At 49.3% G+C, this 18,968-nt stretch overlaps 1 protein-coding gene across 2 annotated transcripts in view; it reads right to left on the reverse strand.

The window, feature by feature from the left end:
- Nucleotides 1-935: 935 nt before the first annotated feature.
- SETD2 (SET domain containing 2, histone lysine methyltransferase) overlaps nt 936-18,968 on the reverse strand; it is a 95,882-nt gene continuing 77,849 nt past the window's right edge. For both annotated transcript variants that reach the window (XM_081163429.1, XM_081163428.1), the window contains exons 18-22: nt 18,771-18,910; nt 17,762-17,873; nt 13,860-13,940; nt 12,713-12,814; nt 936-1,810 (exon numbers count right to left, since the gene is read on the reverse strand). In XM_081163429.1, the coding sequence (XP_081019555.1) occupies nt 1,649-1,810; nt 12,713-12,814; nt 13,860-13,940; nt 17,762-17,873; nt 18,771-18,910 (597 nt within the window). In that variant the 3' untranslated portion in view covers nt 936-1,648. The remainder of the gene's footprint in view (nt 1,811-12,712; nt 12,815-13,859; nt 13,941-17,761; nt 17,874-18,770; nt 18,911-18,968) is intronic.

Here is an 18,968-nt window from a genome sequence, read left to right on the forward strand (position 1 = left end):
AACTGTAGTTCTGCCCTTGCAGTGCCACAATTCCCATCAGCAAGCAACAGTTCCTAGGAATGTGATGTAGCATGGGGACTAGGACTAGAAGCCTAGGGTGGAATCTGACGTCTGGTTATGTTGAATGTCCCATCTGTACAAGCATATATCAGTTTGCCAGACAGAATGACAACCTTCCCCTCACAAACTGTACTGGGGGAATTCTCCCGACAGCCCCAGAACCATAGCTGTCAACTTACAGATTTGAAAATAAGGGGCCAGCAGCCTCGAAAATAAGGGATCAGCAGCCAAAATAAGGGATTTTCAGGGCACAGGTATGTTCAACTTCTGAGCCCTTCCGAGCCAAAGGCAGAAAGCCCAGCCAGCAGCCAAACAAAGCCTCAAGCGGTGGTTCCCACAGCGCAGCAACCCGGCAAAGGGGATGCAGCAAGGAAAACCACCGTCACCTCTCCGCTGGGAAGCGCTGAGCAAAGGCGAGTCCCCAGGCAACGCGGCCGACTTGATCGGCACAAGGCATGCAAGCTCCACCCCCCCAGTTGTTCTTAGGCTCCTTATTGGGTGAGCAACGCAACCAAGCAACAGAGTTGGAGCCTCCCTCCTCCCTGGCCGGCAGGGAGGGAGGGAGAGGAGCTGCTTCCTTTGAAACCCGGGAAATTTAAGGGACATCATCAATAAGGGACACAGCACTGGGATAAGGGACTTTCCCACCAAATAAGGGACGGTTGATAGTTATGCCCAGAACCTCTTTCAGGAGGTGGGTGGAACAGCCTCGCTGTGGAAGTACTCACACAGGGCGTTCATTGATGAATCTTGCCTCCTATTTTCTTTAAGAGAAAGGCTAAGGTAAAAGCCGTCTCAAGGACCGTAAACTTCCACTGCGGAAAAAGACACCGCTTTTTTTTTTCAAACGCTGCACAAAAACCCAAGAGCGGCCATTGTTCTTTCATTGCCGTTTTATTTAATTTTTTAATTTTTTTCTTTTACATAAAAACTTCAGTAAAAATTGGATAAAGTAAAATGATTTAAGCAGTAAAATCAATCTTATCAACATAGCACGCGGCTTGCCAGAAACCCTGAGGCAGCCTGTTCGCAAATATTTACATGATAACAGAGTAACCTTGCAGAGAACGAAAAAAAGAAAGGAAAACGGAAACAAACAAAACAAAAAAACCCCCACCCCACCCCTTTCTCAAAACTATTCTTACAAAGTGTTCCCATGATATCAACACGTTTCGGGCTAAAGGGGGGCGGGCAGGGGGTGGGAGAACTCAATATATTCACATATACGTTAAAATATGATACAGATCTCGCGGGGGAGAGATGAGACGCGCTTTCGAGTTTGTTGCGCTAAAACAGCACCAAACGGACCGGAAGTTCCGGCTTTCCTTGCAGAGAGGGAACGAACGATGGGGTGAGTGAGTCACAACTGTACCATGGGGTGGGTGTATTTGTGCGAGTTAGTTTCTCCCCCCCCCCCCTACACACACACACTGCAGTTCCTGCCTGGCCTCCTCAAACCCGACTTGGAAAGATCGAGAGAGAGTGAGAGCGAGCCGGAAATCCTGTGGAAAACAAAAGGAAAATAAGAAGTGTCCTGGTTAGGGGAGCTCCTAGAGCGGAAGAGAGGGTGCCTTTCCCGCCGCAACTGCTACTCCAAGTCCGTGTCCTCTTTGGGCTTGTAAACGGACCCAAATTTCTGCATATACTTCTTGATGTACTCCTTCGTCTTGTGTTTCACGTTCTCGTTGCACTCGAGGTCCTCAGGGTTTTTGCAGTATTTCAGCTCCTTGTTCATGACTCCGTGGGTCAGCTGCGGGAGAGGAGAGGAAACAGAGAGAGAAGCCGGGTTAAGGAGATTGTAGTGAAGGAAGAAGTTACCCAAACCTGACTGTGCAGCCACCCGAACCGGGCCCCCAAATCCCCAAATTCCTTCTTCAAGGATCCATGAACTAAAATCCATTAGCTTGAGCTGTACAACCCAAACCCAGCTGTACAAACAGAGCCTTCTCCTTTATCAGTCCATGAAGGCTTGATGGATGGCCTTGTCAGTTCCGAGTGGAGACGGGATGGCAGATCTGGGTCTTATAGGTTGTAACTCTCCTGACCACGCTGACGCACAGACCTTGCAAGACAGGCCTGTCAGCCCCCGTGCCCAGGGATGGCGCCAGGAGTACTCCTATAGTTGGGTGACCTTCTTACCCCAAGATAAAAGTACAGAAACAGGAATTTCTGTTCATGCTCAAGGATGTAACTTACGTGTACAAACTTATGAGACTGGATTCCTGGGGAGGGGGAAAGGGGACCTGAAGGGGATATAAGCTGTATGTAACTGCTCTTTAAGTGTGCTTGCTATGACTGATCACGCAGTCCCTTTCTGCTACCCGGAAAGCAGAAATAAACTCTTTCTCTGAACCAACCCTCAGTGTCTATTGACTCCTTCCTCCCTCCCTCCCGGGAGCAACGCGCACCCAACCAATGGGAAAAGTCTGAAGGGCTACAGTAGGAATTCACTGGTGAAAGCGAGGGGGGCAGCTCTCTGCAAAGGCGGAACTGTGCTGGGGAGGGGGAATCAAGACAAAACAAGGCCCCTCGCTCCAGGGGTGCCTGGGAAAACCTGCTCCCTTTTGTGCCACCCACGTTCAAGGGGAAAGTTCCGTCAGCTGAGTCTCATCAGTGGGAGCGAGATTTTAGAGATAAAAAGAGCATTGGGTGTTTGTACGGATGTTGCATCTGAGGAACAGAACTCTAGTCTGTGAAAGCTTAAGTTGTGATAAATTTAAAGTGCCACAAGTGTCTGTTAAGGCGGCCGACTCGCCTTTGTTGGAGGCTTTTAAAACAGAGGTTGGATGGCCGGCTGTCAGGGATTATTAAACTGTGACTCCTGCATTGCAGGGGGCTGGACTGAATGACCTTTGGGGGTTTATTTGAACGACATGATTCCATGTTTCTATGAAAGCTGAGAAGCAAACATTAGTCAGTGTTACGGAGAACAGGATGTGCATAATAATAATAATAAATTTTTATTTATACCCTACCCTTCCCGGTTCAAAAACCAGGCTCAGGGCGGCTAACAACAAATCTAAAACACTTAATTGTAAAAGCAGCATAAAATACAGTATGAAAAATGAGTAACAATAAAATTCAAAGTTCAGAAATCAATTTAGGGGAAATCCATCTAATAAACATTAGATGATCACCAGAGCTAGCTGGCTGAATTAGTCCTACTTGGGACAGCAAGGAGGCCAGGGGAGAATTAGCTGTGGGGTCTCAGAGCAGGTCATCTTCATAAAAGGGGAGGGGGAGGGAAGGGAAGGGAAATAAAAGATCAGGCTGAATTCAAATTAAAGGCCAGGCGGAATAGCTCTGTCTTACAGGCCCGAAGGAAGGAGATTAAATCCTGCAGGGCCCTGGTCTCCTGGGACAGAGCATTCCACCAGGTTGGAGCCATCACTGAAAAGGGTGCTGCCAGGGATGCTCAACACGCCTTGCAAAAGGGGCTCCTTCCCCACTGCTGACGGGACACGGAACGGGGTCTTCTCGGTGCTGGCACCCCTCTTGTGGCTCAGAGACATCTGCCAAGCCACCTGCACACTTGGGTCTTCCACCAACAGGGTAGAGAATCCTTCCGGTTTTAATCTTTCTTCTTCCTGGTTATCCATACTGCTGCAGTGCCTTTAGCACCAGTCATAACTCAGAGCAGCCCCACTGAAATAAATGAAATTAAGTCACCTGATTTCAATGGGTCTACTCTGAGCAGGACTGATGTTGGGCATCACCCGCTTCTTAAAAAACAATAGCCCTTTGTGCTGGTTTTTAAAAAGTTATTTTGAACTCCTTTTTTGTAAGCTGCTTTGTATGTGTCCCAATTTTATTTTTAAAAAGCGCAAGGAAGTGTGGTCCTCCTCAGAGCCAGCTAAGGGTCAAGGTCCCAGCTCTATCCAGGGGGAAAGAAATCAGAAAATGCTTGATACTTTATTGATTGATTGATTGATTGATTGCATTTAAACCGTTTGGCTGTTTTTGTTATTTTAGTCTACCAGTTAATTTTTATTATAAATTTTATTACATTTATATATCACCTTTTTCTTCCAAAGGAGCTCAGGGAGGTGTACTGTATTTTTCGCTCCCTAAAACGCACCTAGTTTTTAGAGGAGGAAAGGGGGAAAGCCCCGTTTTTTGGGGGGGGGGTCAGCTCACAGTTGTGCAGCTTCTTTTGCAAAGGGGAAAAGCCCCCTTTTTTGAGGATCAGCTCAAAGTTGTTGAGCTTACTTTGCAAAGGGGAAAAAATCCTGTTTTTATGGGGTTCAACTCAGTTCTGCAACTTCTTTAGGAAAGGGAGCCGTTTCTACAGTTTCCAGACAGATAATCTAACCAGCCAGTCACATGTCACTGGGGAAACAAACAGCCTCCGCCTGCAGAACATTCAACTATGGAGGCCTGGGCAAGGGAGCCAGCAACTGACCACACATTTGCTCCATAAGACGCACAGACATTTCCCTTTACTTTTCAGGAGGAAAAAAGTTTGTCTTATGGAGTGAAAAATACAGTATGCGGTCCCTGTTGCCCCCATTTTATCCTTGCAACAACCGTGCAAGGTAGGTTAGGCTGAGAGATGGTGGCTGGCCCAATGCCACCCAGCAAGTTTCACGGCTGAGGATTTGAACCCTGGGTCAGTGTCGGAGCTTCATGCTCTGGCACTGGGGGGCGGAGAGCATGCGGGGTGGGGCTGGTGTGCGTCCCAGGGGCGTGGCGCACGTTCTGGGGGTGTGGTGTGCCACCCATAGGGGCATGGCGCCCAGCACAGGCGGGCAGCCGCGATGGCACCGTGCTGGGATTGTGCTGCCAGGGGTGGTGCCCTCCCACCGCACGCCTCTTCCTCCGCCAGTTGCCTGGGTCTCCCAGGTCCTAGCCCAACCACTATGCCACACTGCCTCTCGTTGCTTGATGGCTGGCGGGACCTTCTCTGTCATTTACCCCTTCCAGAGGAGGAGCCTGACAGCCGCAAGCCAAGCCAGCCGCTCTGGTCAGCAGCAGGAGAGGCTGCGGTCAAGTGCAGGCCTCCAACTGCCCAGGGTATCTTCAACACCACCCTGGGGCTGCTGGCTCTGGGAACATAGGTGCTGGCTGAGCGAGAGAGCGCAGTGCTCAGAAGATAGAGGGCCTTGTACGGGTTCTCTTACAGAAGAGGAAACTTGGCACAGGCTTCAAAGGCAGCACTTTGTCTCCAAATGGTACTGCTGGCACACACAGTTCCCATTTCCACTCTTCAAGCTCAAAGGCACACCGAGTTTCTTTCCCCTCTCAACAGCCCCCACACATAAGGCACTTTTCCGCCCGCCTGCCCCGGCTTTTTCCATCCCATCCACAACTCAAGCCTCAGCAAGCAAGTCTCTGCAACCATCTGGCCTCGCAAGCAGCCAGGTGGATTCCTGCAAATGGCTCTTGCCTTGGAAACGATTCCCACCCTCCGCAAGTCAGGGAGAAACGGAATCGCTTTCTGAGCCAGAGGAGTTTCATCGGCGGTAGCTCCTCCCGATGCAAACTCGCGAACATGCTCCTCACTTGATTTGTCTAGGGACCTGGTCTTCAAGAGAGGCCCCTGGGGGAAATGGGAGCAAATGTCCAATCCTGTGAGGCACCCCTGAAGCAAAAAGGTCCCTCAGTATTCCCAAGGTCAGGACTTCAAAGGAAGGATAATCCAGGAAATCTTCTGCTTTTAACCCAATTTTTTCCCCCTCCAGGCTTCCTTCCCCTTAAAGCTCATTTCCTGGCCTCAGATTGGCCGGCGTCACCGGCAGCTCGAGTGGAAACAGAGATGAAGAATCATAGAATCATAGAATCATAGAGTTGGAAGAGACCACAAGGGCCATCGAGTCCAACCCCCTGCCAAGCAGGAAACACCATCAGAGCACTCCTGACATATGGTTGTCAAGCCTCTGCTTAAAGACCTCCAAAGCAGGAGACTCCACCACACTCCTTGGCAGCAAATTCCACTGTCAAACAGCTCTTACTGTCAGGAAGTTCTTCCTAATGTTTAGGTGGAATCTTCTTTCTTGTAGTTTGGATCCATTGCCCCGTGTCCGCTTCTCTGGAGCAGCAGAAAACAACCTTTCTCCCTCCTCTATATGACATCCTTTTCTATATTTGAACATGGCTATCATATCACCCCTTAACCTCCTCTTCTCCAGGCTAAACATGCCCAGCTCCCTTAGCCGTTCCTCATAAGGCATCGTTTCCAGGCCTTTGACCATTTTGGTTGCCCTCCTCTGGACACGTTACAGTTTGTCAGTGTCCTTCTTGAATTGTGGTGCCCAGAACTGGACACAGTACTCCAGGTGTGGTCTGACCAGAGCAGAATACAGTGGCACTATTACTTCCCTTGATCTAGATGCTATACTCCTATTGATGCAGCCCAGAATTGCATTGGCTTTTTTAGCTGCCGCGTCACACTGTTGGCTCATGTCAAGTTTGTGGTCAACCAAGACTCCTAGATCCTTTTCACATGTACTGCTCTCAAGCCAGGTGTCACCCATCTTGTATTTGTGCCTCTCATTTTTTTTGCCCAAGTGTAATACTTTACATTTCTCCCTGTTAAAATTCATCTTGTTTGTTTTTGCCCAGTTCTCTAATCTGTCAAGATCGTTTTGAAGTGTGATCCTGTCCTCTGGGGTGTTAGCCACCCCTCCCAGTTTGGTGTCATCTGCAAATTTGATCAGGATGCCCTTGAGTCCATTATCCAAGTCGTTGATAAAGATGTTGAATAAGACCAGGTCCAAGACAGAACCCTGTGGCACCCCACTAGTCACTCTTCTCCAGGATGAAGAGGAACCATTGATGAGCACCCTTTGGGTTCGGTCAGTCAGCCAGTTACAAATCCACTGAGTGGTAGCATAGTCAAGACCGCATTTTACCAGCTTCTTTACAAGAATATCATGGGGCACCTTGTCAAATGCCTTGCTGAAATCAAGGTAGGCTACATCCACTGAGTTCCCTTCATCTACCAGGCTTGTAATTCTGTCAAAAAACGAGATCAGGTTAGTCTGACATGACTTATTTTTCAGAAATCCATGCTGACTATTGGTGATCACAGCATTCCTTTCTAGGTGCTCACAGACTGTTTGCTTAATGATCTGCTCCAGAATCTTCCCTGCTATTGATGTCAGACTGACTGGGCGGTAATTACCGTATTTTTCGCCCTATAAGACGCACTTTTTCCCCTCCAAAAACGAAGGGGAAATGTGGGTGCGTCTTATGGGGCGAATGCAGGCTTTCGCTGAAGCCTGGAGAGCGAGAGCGGTAGGTGGGCACCGACCCCTCTCGCTCTCCAGGCTTCGCGGACCTCTCCTCAAGCAGCGGGAACGTTCCCACTGCTTGGGGAGAGTTGCCGGCATCCCGAAGCCTGCAAGCGCTGATCCCAGCACGTGCAGGCTTCGCGGATCTCTCCCCAAGCAGCGGGAACGTTCCCACTGCTTGGGGAGAGTTGCCGGCATCCCGAAGCCTGCAAGCGCTGATCCCAGCACGTGCAGGCTTCGCGGATCTCTCCCCAAGCAGCGGGAACGTTCCCACTGCTTGGGGAGAGTTGCAGGCATCCCGAAGCCTGCAAGCGCTGATCCCAGCACGTGCAGGCTTCGCGGATCTCTCCCCAAGCAGCGGGAATGTTCCCACTGCTTGGGGAGAGTTGCAGGCATCCCGAAGCCTGCAAGCGCTGATCCCAGCACGTGCAGGCTTCGCGGATCTCTCCCCAAGCAGCGGGAACGTTCCCACTGCTTGGGGAGAGTTGCAGGCATCCCGAAGCCTGCAAGCGCTGATCCCAGCACGTGCAGGCTTCGCGGATCTCTCCCCAAGCAGCGGGAACGTTCCCACTGCTTGGGGAGAGTTGCCGGCATCCCGAAGCCTGCAAGCGCTGATCCCAGCACGTGCAGGCTTCGCGGATCTCTCCCCAAGCAGCGGGAACGTTCCCACTGCTTGGGGAGAGTTGCAGGCATCCCGAAGCCTGCAAGCGCTGATCCCAGCACGTGCAGGCTTCGCGGATCTCTCCCCAAGCAGCGGGAACGTTCCCACTGCTTGGGGAGAGTTGCAGGCATCCCGAAGCCTGCGCGCGCTGATCCCAGCACGCGCAGGCTTCGCGGATCTCTCCCCAAGCAGCGGGAACGTTCCCACTGCTTGGGGAGAGTTGCAGGCATCCCGAAGCCTGCAAGCGCTGATCCCAGCACGTGCAGGCTTCGCGGATCTCTCCCCAAGCAGCGGGAACGTTCCCACTGCTTGGGGAGAGTTGCAGGCATCCCGAAGCCTGCAAGCGCTGATCCCAGCACGTGCAGGCTTCGCGGATCTCTCCCCAAGCAGCGGGAACGTTCCCACTGCTTGGGGAGAGTTGCCGGCATCCCGAAGCCTGCAAGCGCTGATCCCAGCACGTGCAGGCTTCGCGGATCTCTCCCCAAGCAGCGGGAATGTTCCCACTGCTTGGGGAGAGTTGCAGGCATCCCGAAGCCTGCAAGCGCTGATCCCAGCACGTGCAGGCTTCGCGGATCTCTCCCCAAGCAGCGGGAACGTTCCCACTGCTTGGGGAGAGTTGCAGGCATCCCGAAGCCTGCGCGCGCTGATCCCAGCACGCGCAGGCTTCGCGGATCTCTCCCCAAGCAGCGGGAACGTTCCCACTGCTTGGGGAGAGTTGCAGGCATCCCGAAGCCTGCGCGCGCTGATCCCAGCACGCGCAGGCTTCGCGGATCTCTCCCCAAGCAGCGGGAACGTTCCCACTGCTTGGGGAGAGTTGCAGGCATCCCGAAGCCTGCGCGCACTGATCCCAGCACGCGCAGGCTTCGCGGATCTCTCCCCAAGCAGCGGGAACGTTCCCACTGCTTGGGGAGAGTTGCAGGCATCCCGAAGCCTGCAAGCGCTGATCCCAGCACGTGCAGGCTTCGCGGATCTCTCCTCAAGCAGCGGGAACCACCGCTGGGCTCCCACGGCTTGCAGAGAGCTGCCTGTTTGGGGGCTGGGGTCGGGGGAAGCTCGGGCTGCCCCAGCCCCGCGCCTGGGGGGGAAATAATTTTTTCCCTTTATTTCCCCCCCAAAAAACTAGGTGCGTCTTATGGGCCGGAGCGTCTTATGGGGCGCAAAATACGGTATTTGGGTCCTCTCTTTTCCCCTTTTTGAAAATAGGGACAACATTTGCCCTCCTCCAGTCTGCCGGGACTTCGCCTGTTCTCCAGGAATTCTCAAAGATGACTGCCAGTGGTTCTGAGATCACATCTGCCAGTTCTTTTAATACTCTTGGATGCAGTTCATCTGGCCCTGGAGACTTGAATATATCTAAACTAGCCAAATATTCTTGTACTATCTCCTTAGTTATTCTGGGCTGTGTTTCCTTTGCTGAATCATTTGCTCCAAATTCTTCAGGTCGGGCATTGTTTTCTTTATCGGAGAAGACTGAGGCAAAGAAGGCATTGAGGAGTTCAGCCCTTTCTGTGTCCCCTGTTTGCATTTCACCATCTTCTCCTCTGAGTGACCCCACTGTTTCTTTGTTCTTCCTTTTGCTACGAACATACCCATAAAAGCCTTTTTTGTTGCTTTTAACCTCTCTAGCAAGCCTGAGTTCATTCTGTGCTTTAGCTTTTCTGACTTTGTGTCTACACGTGCTGGCTATTTGTTTGAATTCCTCTTTGGTGGTTTCCCCCCTTTTCCATTTTTTGTACACATCCTTTTTTAATCTTAAGTCAGTTAAAAGTTCTTTAGATAGCCACCCTGGCTTCTTTAGGCACCTTCCATGTTTCCGTCTCAATGGTATTGCCTGACGTTGTGCTTTTACTATCTCCCTCTTAACAAACTCCCAGCCATCATGAACTCCCTTTCCTTTTAGTATTGCTGTCCATGGGATCTCACCCAGCACTTCCCTAAGTTTTATGAAGTCGGCTTTCTTAAAGTCAAGAAATTGAGTCCTAGTATGCTTGGCTGCTCCTTTCCGCTGTATAGTAAACTTCAGAAGAGCATGATCACTCGCGCCTAATGATCCTTCCACATCTACCCCACTAACCAAGTCATCAACATTGGTTAGGACCAGATCTAAAACGGCTGTTCCTCTTGTTGCTTCTCCCACTTTCTGGACAATGAAGTTGTCTGCAAGACCAGTGAGGAATCTGTTTGACCTTATGCTCTTGGCTGAGTTTGACGTCCAACAAATATCCGGGTAATTGAAGTCCCCCATTACTACTATCTCCCTTCCTTTTGCATGCTTGGCCATCTGTTCCAGGAAGGCATCATCTATGTCCTCCGTTTGGCTTGGGGATCTATAGTAAACTCCCACAATGAGGTCTCTGTTATTCTTCTCTCCCTTAATTTTGACCCAAATGCTCTCACTTTGGCTTTGAGGTTCTAAATCTTGGATCTCTTCACAGGTATACACATCCCTGACATATAACGCCACTCCTCCTCCTTTCTTGTCTGGTCTGTTTCTCTGAAATAGATTGTATCCCCCCATTATTACATTCCAATCGTGGGACTTATCCCACCAGGTTTCAGTGATGCCTATTATGTAATATTTAGTTTGCTGTACCAAGAGCTCAAGCTCATCTTGTTTATTTCCCATGCTTTGTGCATTAGTGTACAGACATTGAAGTCCATTAATCATTCCCCCGTGTCTCTTATTTAAGGATTTTTTCCTCCCACCACTAGGTCCGCGTGCTGTTTGCTCCATTTGGTCTATGACATTTGGATGATCATCTTCATTAATTGATAGACTCCTACCTTCAGGAGCACTGTCTCCCTCCCCCACATTAGTCAGTTTAAAGCCCTCCTGATGAGGTTTCTGAGATTTTTGGCAAAAACATTTCTCCCAACCGTTGTGAGGTGCAGCCCATCACTTGCCAGAAGTCCATCTTCAAGAAACTGCAGTCCGTGATCTAAGAATCCAAACCGTTCCTGTTTACACCATTTGCGAAGCCAGCTGTTCACTTCCACTATTTTCCCCTCTCTCCCTGGGCCACGTCGTTCAACTGGGAGGGCAGATGAGATGACAATTTGTGCATTTAGTTGCTTCAATTTCCTGCCAAGAGCCTCGTAGTCTCTTTTGATCTTCTGGAGGCTACTGCTTGCAGTGTCATTGGTTCCCACATGAACCAAGAGGAAGGGGTATTTGTCAGTGGGTTTTATGATTCCTTGCAGTCGTTCAGTTACATCTTGGATCTTAGCCCCGGGGAGACAGCACACTTCCCGAGACATCTTGTCAGGCCCACAGATCACTGCTTCTGTTCCCCTCAGTAGGGAATCCCCTATCACCACTACACGCCTCCTCTTGGGTTTGGTCGGGGTTCTTCCGTGAGCTGTCCGTTCCAAGGTCGCCTGCACATTCCCTGAGGACTGACTTCATATACTCGTCTTCATATACCTGATCGACTGTAATGAGGGAGAGATCCTCAAATGGAGTCTGCTCTTCATCTTCCATGCTAGGGGAGAGGACCTCAAAGCGATTGTGTATTTCTAAACAATCAGAGTGAACCCTGGGCCTCCTACTTCTTTGAGTCACGTTTCTCCATATATCTGGCTCCTGTGTTGGTGAACTAGCCTCCTTCTCAGGGGAGTCCCCTGTCTCCTCCTTGGTGGGGACGGTGTGCTCTGTTGCTTCCAAGAAGAGCTCCAGCTCTCTAATTCTTTGGAGCGTAGCTACACGTTCCTCCAGTTGCTGGACTTTGTCTTTTAAAAGGGCAATCAACATGCAATTGCTGCACGTAAAGCTGCCTGCAACTTTTGGCAAGATGGCAAACATTGCGCAGGAATCACAGGCGACTGCAGCTGTTCCCTCCCCTTCCATCTTGAGATCGTGTCGTTGGGGGTGGCTACAGAGGTCCTCCATCATAAAAAGCTTGAAGACAGGACAAATAACTTCCCCCACAAAAAAAACCCTAGGTCTCCCCCAACAAACGTTTGAGACTAGCTCCCCTAAATCTAAAAGATGGGTATAACTGCGCGCGCCACTAGGCGCGCGCCGCTGCCCTGCAAACTCTGATAAGCTCCTCCCACAGCTAATCCCCTGCCTCAACAGAAACCCTGCCCCCTCTGACCTTTACACAGGGAGAACAGCTAATCAGCCACAAAGAAAACACACACACAAGAAAACCCTTTTTGCTCCTTCTTCAACTGCTGCCCTCCAAACTCTGATAAGCTCCTCCCACAGCTAATCCCCTGCCTCAACAGAAACCCTGCCCCCTCTGACCTTTACACAGGGAAAACAGCTAATCAGCCACAAGAAACACACACACACAAGAAAACCCTTTTTGCTCCTTCTTCAACTGCTGCCCTACAAACTCTGATAAGCTCCTCCCACAGCTAATCCCCTGCCTCAACAGAAACCCTGCCCCCTCTGACCTTTACACAGGGAAAACAGCTAATCAGCCACAAAGAAACACACACACACAAGAAAACCCTTTTTGCTCCTTCTTCAGCTGCTGCCCTGCAAAGAAGAAGAGTTTGGATTTGATATCCCACTTTATCACTACCCTAAGGAGTCTCAAAGCGGCTAACACTCTCCTTTCCCTTCCTCCCCCACAACAAACACTCTGTGAGGTGAGTGGGGCTGAGAGACTTCAGAGAAGTGTGACTGGCCCAAGGTCACCCAGCAGCTGCATGTGGAGGAGCGGGGAAGCAAACCAGGTTCACCAGATTACGAATCTACTGCTCTTAACCACTACACCACACTGGCTCTTGAGGAAAAGGCATGCCATACCTTCCGTGCAAGGTGCTTGAAATCTTCGGTTGTGGTTATCCGCCCAACTTTGCAGTCTGGTTTGCGGTAGGGGTTCAGGCATTGCACGATGAACTGGGACATCTGGAAAAAGGAGGGGGGAACGTTAAATGACAATCCTTAGAGCCACTGACAATTTCTCCCTAATTCAGCAAGAGAAGAGGGGGGCTGAGCTGGGGGAGGGAGGGAGGGAGAAAGTGCGTGCAGGAGCTGTTGGGACGCATGAGCAAAAACCTTCTTGAAACATCTTCTCAGTAGTAGTAGTAGTAATAATAATAATAATAATTTATTTATATCCCGTCCACCCCAGCCAAAGCCGGTCTCAGAGCGACTAACAACAGTAAAATAATACAGCATTCTAAAATCAATTCATTATAAAATCAGTTCAAATCAAATTAATAGCAACCATTGGGCTAGAGTTCTGTGAAGAATTACCAAAGGAGGGGGTCAGGCTGTGCCTTGGTCAAAGGCCAGGCGGAACAGCTCTGTCTTGCAGTCCCTGCGGAAAGATGTCAAGTCCTGCAGGGCCCTGGTCTCTTGTGACAGAGCGTTCCACCAGATCGGGGCCAAGGCCAAAAAAGCCTTGGCTCTGGTACAGTCATACCTTGGTTTTCGAGCAGAATGCTAAGTCCGCTCAACTTCTGAAACGTTCTGAAACCAAGGCGCGGCTCCCAATTGTACAGGAGCGCCGGATAAAATAGCAGAAGCTGCATTGGATGTTCGGCTTCCAAAAAAACATTCGAAAACCACTTCCGGGTTTCCATTGTTCGGGAGCTGAAATGTACGAGTACCAAGGTGTTTGACAACCAAGGCATGACTGTGTATCATTTGGAAACTTGGTCTAGGACAAGTTGCTAACCACTGCAAGAATGTTTGGGTGGTATCCAACCAAGTGTTACTCAGAGTAGACCCACTGCGATTAACAGCCCTTAGTCATGTTTACTAGTTTCAACTGGCCTACTCAAGGTAAAACTTCGCTGAGTACCACCCCTTAATCTGGCACTACCCTGGATCTTTCTCAAACACCCACTAATTCAAAGGGCACGGGAGGAACCCATCCACTGCAGCATCAGTAGCTCAGCCCCAGAGGAGGAGCAAAAACTTTGCCCACTCCGAAGCTGGATCTCACCTCCTTTCGAAAAACCTCCTTGCTCTTCTTTGCCAGCTCGCTGGAAGTGTCTGCTTCTGCCGTTTTGGGTTTTTTGGAAGACTGCAAAGAGACAGAAAGGATAGAAGATTCATTTTTGGAGGTGCCGGTTTCATTTCACGGAGAGAATGAAATGCCTGTGGTGCCCTGTGTGTTCTTTCCCTTCTTAGCCTAGGCAGCAAAAGACTGAAGCAGATCTCTGGTACACGTCAGCTGAGACAGAGAGAAATGTGGAGACACCTGCCCTGGGAATTCAGAACATCCACACTCTGCATGATGAGGTCGCGTTATTTTAGGGGAGCACGTTGAGAAGAGGATGCAGCTCAGAGAGGAATCCTCAGACTTCCCTTGCCAGATCTGTCATGCTGGGTTGGATCCCAGGTTATGAAAGATTAACAGCTGGTGGGATCAGAGCTGGTTTGAGGGGCCCAGTGACATAAAATAAGGTGTTTGACTTATACAGCCAAACGCTCAAACTGCAGACTTTTAACAAAGGCACAGATAATTTTGCTACTGAGCACTGATGAGAGGAATGAATTCTGCTTAATTTAAGGTGCTTTAATTTATTCTACAATTATGTATCTATGGACAGCCTTACATTGCCACGAGGCATGCAAATATGTTTCTCACATGGATTACGCTTTACACGGCACCAGCTGAGTCCACGGCATCTTGCAAAGTGGCATAGGCAAAGGCAGACAAGTCCTTGCCACCAAACAGCTTGCAGTCAAAAATAGAAAGCAGGGAAAACAAACAGATGTAAGGGGAGTAATTCGGTTTGTTTCAGCTGCACGGCATTCTTGCCAAGTTTGGGGAGCAAAAATTCTTACAGCAGTTTCTCAAGAGTCTGAAGTAGTGCCTTTTGCTGAAATGTGTCCAAAATAGATTCTACAAATTTGAGATTTGAAATGCTTATTGAATTCTGCAGGAAGCCTTTCGGTTCCCTAAGAATTTCCCATTTAATACATTTGCTTTTTCTGGATCATCAGGTTTAAACTATTCCATAACAAATGCTTTTTTCCAGTTCTTCTGAACATTTTGGTGTTTTATCAATACAGAATCATATAGCTGCAATGGATCCCAAAGACCACCTGACTCAAGCTTTCTCCAACCTCGTCCCCCTCCAGCAGCTTTTGATTACAACTCTCACGAGCCAAAGCAAGCATGTCCCATAGCTAGGAATGATGGGAGCTTTGGACCAAAACTGCTGAAGGGCATCGGTTTGGGGAAAGCCAATTTAGTCCACCTGACGCCCCCTCCCTGTTCGTTATTTACTATCACTTTCAGAAGGTCTTTCTCAACATCTTACACTATCAATCTTGTAAATAAATGGAGTGGACTAGAGGCTGAGTGGGATGCGGGTGGCGCTGTGGGTTAAACCACAGAGCCTAGGACTTGCCAATCAGAAGGTCGGCGGTTCGAATCCCCGTGACGGGGTGAGCTCCTGTTGCTCGGTCCCTGCTCCTGCCAACCTAGCAGTTCAAAAGCACGTCCAAGTGCAAGTAGATAAATAGGTACCGCTCCGGCGGGAAGGTAAAGGGCGTTTCTGTGCGCTGCTCTGGTTTGCCAGAAGCGGCTTAGTCATGCTGGCCACATGACCCGGAAGATGTATGCCGGCTCCCTCGGCCAATAAAGTGAGATGAGCACTGCAACCCCAGAGTTGGCCACGACTGGACCTAATGGTCAGAGGTCCCTATACCTTTACCTAGAGGCTGAGAGAGGTGCCCAGCGCCATCCAGCAAGCCTGCGGCTACGTTCAAAGTGGGTCCTGGTCTCCGGCCTCCAGCACTTTGCTCATAGGTCAGACAAGCCCTTGAAACACAAAACTGAAACCGGATCTCCAGGACTCTATTAACCGCTCAATGAAAAGGAAGCTGGGGTCCCATTGGAGAGCAAGAGCAATTTCCTGAGAAATTGGTTCTGCACTAAGGCTTTGTTAGCATTTGGGTCCATGCCCCATATTGCTACTCCATAGAGCATTTGGGAAACCACGTTACTGGCGAAGATTTTCGGCACAGGTTCTAATAACTGGCCACCCAGCATAAAGGAGAATTTCATTAGTGCTTTCTGCGCTTTGAGTTTCGCAACCTCGATGTGTCCCTTCCATGATAGTGTCTCAGTGAAAAGAACACCCAGATATCTAAAGGAGCGTATCTGCTCCAGATTCTACTGGTCCATTTTCCATTTACAGTGGTACCTCGGGTTACATACGCTTCAGGTTACATATGCTTCAGGTTACAGACTCCGCTAACCCAGAAAGAGTGCTTCAGGTTAAGAACTTTGCTTCAGGATGAGAACAGAAATCGTGTGGCCGCAGCAGGAGGCCCCATTAGCTAAAGTGGTGCTTCAGGTTAAGAACAGTTTCAGGTTAAGTACAGACCTCCAGAACGAATTAAGTACTTAACCTGAGGTACCACTGTATATCTGGGGCTACGCTTCCCAAAGACCAAAATTTTGGTCTTGGAGTAATTCACGCCAAGCTCTTCTCGCGTGCAATACGAGCTAAAAGCTGTGAGCAGATTTTTAAGACCTAATCGAGAGAGTGATAGCAGCACCACATCACTGGTGTACAGCAGACAGGATATCTTCCTATTACTAACTGATGGAGCGGAGGATTGCACTTGTGTTAGATGTGGCACCATATCATAAAAGTTAAAAAGTGTGGGAGCCAATATGCAGCCTTGTTTCATGCCTTTTGATGTCTTGAATGGTTCCGATAAGCTTCCCCTTAAGTCCACTCTAACTCTTGTTTCGGTGCAACGATACAATTCGCAAACTAATAATAAGAGTCGTTTTCCCAAAGTCTACCACCATAAATCTCTGTATCTTTAAGTCGTAAATAAATAATCTTCTACTTTTCTAATATAACTTCTGTCTACCTCACTACGGATCCTTTCTTCCTTTTTAAAAAAACAAACCTGTGTCTTTTTTCACCTTATCAATCATCAGCCTTATATTACATTACATTATCCATCTGTCTTGCAATTTGCAAAAATTAATCAAAGCACACCAAGGATTTTATTTGGGAGCAATGTGTGTGTTTTTAAGTACCCTCCATAGAAGTCCCACTCTTTAAATTGGGGGGGGGGGTGTTTGATTCCTGATTACAGTGGTGCCTCGCAAGACGAAAAGAATCCGTTCCGCGAGTCTCTTCGTCTTGCATTTTTTTCATCTTGCGAAGCAAGCCCATTAGCGGCTTAGCGGATTAGCGCTATTAGCGGATCAGCTGATAAGCGGCTTAGCGGATCAGCTGATAAGCCGCTTAGCGGATCAGCTGTTAAGCGGCTTAGCGGATCAGCTGTTAAGTGGCTTAGGATCAGCTGATACGCGGCTTAGCGGCTTGGGAAAAAGGGGGGAAAACCGCAGGAACTCGCAAGACATTTTCGTCTTGCGAAGCAAGCCCATAGGAAATTCGTTTTGCGAAGCACCTCCAAAATGGAAAACCCTTTCGTCTAGCGGGTTTTCCGTCTTGCGAGGCATTCGTCTTGCGGGCCACCACTGTATTTCTCTCGTTTTCCATTCATTCAGCGGTCCAGCCTCCTGGTGCAGAGGCTGTCAGAGCGGAAGCAACAGCACCATGGCTTGCAGGTGTACCTCTAGCCACAAGCAGATTTTGGTTTGCCACCTGAGCACCAACAGGACTTGACACATTACAATGATCACATGCAACTATAGTTCTATACTACCTTTTGTCTGGAGGTTGTTATGCAACCAGTCTGGGCAGATCAGCTCTGTGGCCTATTAGAAAACCTAACTTCATTTTCCATGTCTGGAGGAGATAAATCACCTTTTGAGCTAGGAACCTATACTTATCCTTAGTTTGCTAGGAACAAGCTGAGTTACTACTATGCAGGTAGTTTCACCCGCCCGTCAGGTGAACTCACCTTCATGGGATTTTCGTCGTAAGTTGGGGTTCCAAGATCCATTTCAGCTTCGTGCTCAAGGCTGGCATCATCTTCCGGACTGTCCCAGTTTGGAGGGTCCCACTGGGTTTGCCTATAATAATAATAATAATAATAATAATAATTTATACCCCGCCCATCTGGCTGAGTTTCCCCAGCCACTCTGGGCGGCTTCCAATTGAGTCTTTAAAAACAATACAGCATTAAATATTAAAAACTTCCCTAAACAGGGCTGCCTTCAGATGTCTTCTAAAGACAAGATAGCTGCTTATTTCCTTCACATCTGAAGGGAGGGTGTTCCACAGGGTGGGCGCCACCACCGAGAAGGCCCTCTGCCTGGTTCCCTGTAACCTCACTTCTCGCAATGAGGGAACCGCCAGAAGGCCCTCGGAGCTGGATCTCAGTGTCTGGGAAGAATGATGGGGATGGAGACGCTCCTTCAGGTATACGGGACCAAGGCCGTTTAGGGCGTTAGAGGTCAGCACCAACACTTTGAATTGTGCTCAGAAACGTACTGGGAACCAATGCAGATCTCTCAGATCTGGTATTATATGGTCCCGGCGGCCGTTCCCAGTCACCAGTCTAGCTGCCGCATTCTGGATTAGTTGCACTTTCTGGGTCACCGTCAAAGGTAGCCCCACGTAGAGCGCATTGCAGTAGTCCAAGCGGGAGATAACTAGAGCATGCACCACTCTGGAGAGAAAGTGGTGCCTACAGAAAGGACTCTATATGGGCTCTTGGATACCCCATAAGGGAAAAAGGGCAGATTTTTGTTTTACAACACCTCAAAGCCACCGTATACGATGTGCCTTACGTTCTGAGCTGAGCGTGTCATTCAGAAAGTGATTCCCTATCCACTCAGTCCAGGTTTCTGTGCGCCCAGATCCTTCCCATCATGTGAAATACACAAAACAACAGACATTTTTTTAAAAAGAGAACAATAGGTTGCTGCAGGTATAAATAGCAGAACAAACATGAAAAGGTCGCTGACCTGGTGGCCACGTGATAGTAGTAGATCTTCCCCTCAGGATCCCGGGCGGTTTTCCAGTTCGGAGGGAGGACAATGGTTTTGGGTTTGGGAGGAGATGGAGGGGGCAGGTCCAAGAGGTTGTTGGCGACCACCAGCTCCGGCTGGAAGTGGCGAGACAAGAAGAGAAAACATGAAAAATACTGATCTGTAGCAACGGAA

Source organism: Podarcis bocagei, assembly GCF_964188305.1.
Source record: "Podarcis bocagei genome assembly, chromosome: 12".
NCBI lineage: Eukaryota > Metazoa > Chordata > Lepidosauria > Squamata > Lacertidae > Podarcis > Podarcis bocagei.